At 43.5% G+C, this 4,564-nt stretch overlaps 1 protein-coding gene across 1 annotated transcript; it reads left to right on the top strand.

The window, feature by feature from the left end:
- The first annotated feature begins 736 nt into the window (after nt 1–736).
- Nucleotides 737–1,681, top strand: LOC143941284 (vomeronasal type-2 receptor 26-like). Its single transcript, XM_077463320.1, has one exon. The coding sequence runs from the start codon at nt 737–739 to the stop codon at nt 1,679–1,681; it is 945 nt and encodes a 314-aa protein (XP_077319446.1).
- The last annotated feature ends 2,883 nt before the right edge of the window (nt 1,682–4,564 follow it).

Raw genomic sequence — 4,564 nt, 5'->3', positions numbered from 1 at the left:
TACGAAACGCGTAGGGATGCTTCTCACGCCTTCTATATTGCTTTTTAACCATGTGATCACATTTTTTATACTTATTTTATGTATTTGGCATTTTTTTCAATAAAAACGCCCATCGATACCTTTGATTCTACACCATTGGGAGCCTTTTTTTCTTTTATGTTCCTACATGGTATTGGCTCCTTATGCTTATTGACCGTTCGGAGAAACACTTTTTTGGATGCCTTGGCTGTCAACCTCTCGGTTTGCTGATCCTCCTTGGTTTGACAGGTATTTGGGAGGGTGTGTTCTTGTTGAGTGCTGTTATCTCTGTTTTCCCGGTCGTTTGATAAGCCATGATGAGTAGAGTTCTAATGTTTCTGTGGGGTTGTAAGATTCATATGTATCTGGTCTTATGCAGGTCAGTTGAGTGTGTATGTTGTGATTTGTATATGAGTGGAGACAACCAGTCCCGCTGGTTGTCTTGGTGAAGTCCGTTGGTTGTGTGTGGAAGGATAAAGTGGGGGGTGGGGAGGGGTTCTCGGAGACAGGTAGGTGTAAGGGTTGGGGTTATTGAATTTTTTAAAGCAGAAAGTATTTTTTTCAAGATTGTTGGTCTTTTTTTGTTTATAGTGCAAAAAACTAAAAACGCAGAGATGATCAATTAATGACCTGCTCATGAAGGGGGGTAAATCTTCTGGAAGTCAAGTGGTTAAGGAAAAATACAGAAAAAAATCTTTAAAACTGTCAAATAGCTGCCATGCTAATGTTATTTTCACTTATTTTTTACTCTACAGATAGTAAACTCTGCAAGAAGTGTCCTGAAAATGAATGGCCCAACAAAGCTAAAAATATTTGTATTGGCAAGGTCTATGAGTATTTATCATATGAGGAGGATATTCTAGTTTTATTTTTTTCTATAACTTCAGTCATATTTGCTACAACATCTCTCCTTATACTTGGACTATTTGTTTGGTTTCGGAGCACTCCCATAGTCAGAGCCAATAACCGGAACCTCAGCTTCATTCTGCTCCTCTCCCTCATACTGAGCTTCCTTTCTGTATTCCTGTTCCTTGGCTGTCCTGTGGATATTACCTGTATGCTGCAACAAGTCACTTTTGGAATTCCATTCACCATCTCAGCATCTTCTATCCTAGCCAAAACCATCATGGTCTTCATTGCTTTTCAAGCCACCAGACCTGGAAGCTCTTGTAGAAAATGGGTGGGAGTCAAACTTCCCAATACAGTCATGTTATTCTGCTCATCCATTCAGGTTATGAATTGCATTCTCTGGTTGTCCATCTCTCCACCATTTCAGGAGTATGACATGGACTCCTATCCTGGGAAGATCCTCATTCAGTGTAATGAAGGGTCAGTTATCGGGTTCTACTCTATGTTGGGTTATATGGGGTTTCTGGCAGCTGTGAGTTTTGTTCTGGCTTTCATGGTGAGGACATTACCGGACAGTTTTAATGAGGCCAAGTACATCACCTTCAGCATGCTGGTGTTCTGCAGTGTCTGGATTGCCATGATCCCGGCCTATCTGAGCACCAGAGGGAAATACATGGTGGCTGTGGAGATATTCGCCATACTGACCTCCAGTGCTGGAATATTATTGTGTATGTTTTCTCCAAAACTCTACATTTTACTTTTAAAACCTGAACTGAATACAAGAGGTGCAATGCTCGGGAAAAGAATGTTGTAAACGCAACACATCGATTAAATGTATAATGCTGTAGACCAGATTAACTGGTTGCCATTAAATTACGGGCAGGCGGCGCGGATGTGGCGGGAGGGTGTCATATGAAGTCCTCCCATTTAAACAGGGAATGAGCGTGATTGTGCGCATGCATCCCTGTTCCTTCGGTGGCGGCACGTCACGGAGACACCGCTCGCCACCAAGGGTATGACTGTTTACCACGTGATGAAGTCACGGCCTATTACAGATAGTTCCACCCCCACTGTGCATGGTGCATGCGCGCGAGTGCACTGCGCGTGCATGTCAGTGGTGGTGTGTTCCTGGGAACACTGCTCATCACTGACACTGGTAAACAGCCATTGGCCAGCTGTTTACCCACGTGATCGGCTGTGATCCTTTCACAGCCGATCACTAAATGTAAACAAACAGCGGTAATGAGATGTTACCGGGTTCTCCTCATCACACAACTATCGTGTGTGAGAAGGAGATTGTGGTAACATCTCGTTACCGCCTACTGTACACACCAATCACACTGATTGCCCCCCAATAAAGATAACCTGTCACCAACCATCATAGTACCTGTCACTCACAGTCCACCAAAGTACCTGTCAGTCCATCTGAGTACCCAAGTACCTGTCACACTCCAAATGAGTACCTGAGTACCTGTCACAGCCCATCAGAGTACCCGAGTACCTGTCACAGCCCATCAGAGTACCCGAGTACCTGTCACAGTCCATATGAATGCCCAAGTACCTGCACAGGCCATCAGAGTACCTGAGTACCTGTCACAGTACATCTGAGTACCTGAGTACCTGTCAGTCCATCTGAGTACCTGACTACCTAGCACAGTCCATATGAGTACCTATTACCGCCCTTCAGAATATCCGAATACCAGTCACCAGGCCATCAGAGTACCTGTCACCAGGCCATCAGAGTACCCGAGTACCTGTCACCAGGCCATCAGAGTACCCGAGTACCTGTCACCAGGCCATCAGAGTACCCGAGTACCTGTCACCAGGCCATCAGAATACCCGAGTAGCTGTCACCAGCCCATCAGAGTACCCGAGTACCTATTTGCAGCCCATGCCTCATAGAATATACGTTGGAGTGTTTGCTTTCCAAAATGGGGTAATTTTGTGGGTAATTCCACTGTCCTGGTGCTCCTGGACCTTCAAAATTGTGATAGGTAGGAATGAAATGAGATGAGATGTGTAATTTATGCTCGTAGAATACCTGAAGGTACTACTTCCATGTGTGAGAAATAACCTGATACTATGACAATTTAGTAAAAAAAATAAAAAATTAATCTTAAATTTGCAAAGAATTGTGGGAATAAATGACAACTTAAAAAACTCACCATGCTACTTAATTAATACCTTGGAAGGTCTACTTTCTAAAAAGGGGTAATTTGGGGGGTATTTGTACTGTCAATTTTCAGTGATTGGCACCATAGTTTTTTTTTTAAAGATATGTAGCAGTGTACATTTTGTCCAAAATGAATGAAGAAAAATTACTAATTAGCAAAATTTTATGTCTGAAACAAAGAAAAGGGCATTTTTTCACAAAATTTATGTTTTTTTTATTTGTAGCACAAAAAATAAAAAATAAACACTAGTGATTAAATACCACTAAAATAAAACTCTATTTGTGTGGAAAAAGCACACAAGTTTCATATGGGTACAGTGTTGCATGACTGAGTAATTGTCATTCAAACTGTAAGCCCTTGTACACACGGTCGGAGATTTCGACAACCAAATCCGTCGGATTTTGTCCGTCGGATTTTGTCAGTCGGATCTTGTCCGATACTGTTGCATACACACGGTCGGACAAAGTTGTCAAAAAATCCAATCATTCAGAACGTGATGACGTAATTTCGTTACAATGGGACTACGTTCAGGCTAGTAGCCAATAGCTTTGATGTAGGAATTTGATCTGAGCATGCGTGGCACTTGGTCCGATCAAAATTCTCTACACATGATCGGAGTATGTCCGATCGAACCAGTTTGTCGGAAAATATTTCCAACAAGTTGGTAAATTGGGTCCGACGGATATTCCGATGGAAACAGTCCGATGCATACCACACACAGTCGGATTATCCGACGACACGGTCCGATAGGACACATTCCGACGGATTCTCCGACCGTGTGTACAAGGGCTTAGAGTGCGGAAAGCTGAAAATTGGTCTGGACAGGAAGGGGATGTAATTGAGGTGCTTAAACAAGCTCAGTCAGATTGCTACCATCATCATTGTCATCATTATGAATGACATTATTATCAGCATTATGATTTTTGGGTACATTGACGGCCTTCTGTCTGCCTATTGTACATAAGTGGATGGAAGGTGGATGTTACAGGATTGGATGATATATTAGAGCTTCAATCTTTTCTTGCTCTTACATGCCCCCCTAGCATGCACAAGCAAAGTACTGTGACTGTGCTGTCCATTGGACAGTGCTGATCACAATAAAATGGTGTGACCAATCAAATCATCACACAATGTAACCAACACCTGAAGTTATCAGCTTACCCCCACTTTTCCCTCACACACTGATTGGAGTGTGATAGAAAATAAAGATTCAGGCCGGGTTCACACTGCTGCGGGGGGAGATCCGGATGTGATTCGCACCGCACTGCAGTGCAAATCACATCCGATCTCCGTAGCGATGCGAGTTCAGCCATACAGATAGTATGGCTGAATTCGCATCGCTCCCGCAGCAAACTCGCACGGGACCCTTTTTTTGGTCCGCAACAGAATCGGATCGCATGGGTGTTCACACCATGCGATCCAATTCCTGTGCGAGTCTGCAGATCGCACTGCGATATGCGGACAGATCTGGGGGTGTCATTAACATTTCATTGACACTCCCAGCCGTTCGCATAGGGCAGTGT

This window comes from Lithobates pipiens, unplaced genomic scaffold (genome assembly GCF_037356315.1).
Source record: "Lithobates pipiens isolate NorthernLeopardFrog02 unplaced genomic scaffold, aLitPip1_a1.2 Scaffold_3, whole genome shotgun sequence".
Taxonomy (NCBI): domain Eukaryota; kingdom Metazoa; phylum Chordata; class Amphibia; order Anura; family Ranidae; genus Lithobates; species Lithobates pipiens.
The sequence above is the reverse complement of the archived record's forward strand: the minus strand, read 5'-3'. Positions and strand labels throughout refer to the sequence as shown.

Excerpts from the sequence above, each read along its gene's own strand:
- LOC143941284 (XM_077463320.1), top strand. The coding sequence starts at position 737 with ATGCTAATGTTATTTTCACTTATTTTTTACTCTACAGATAGTAAACTC.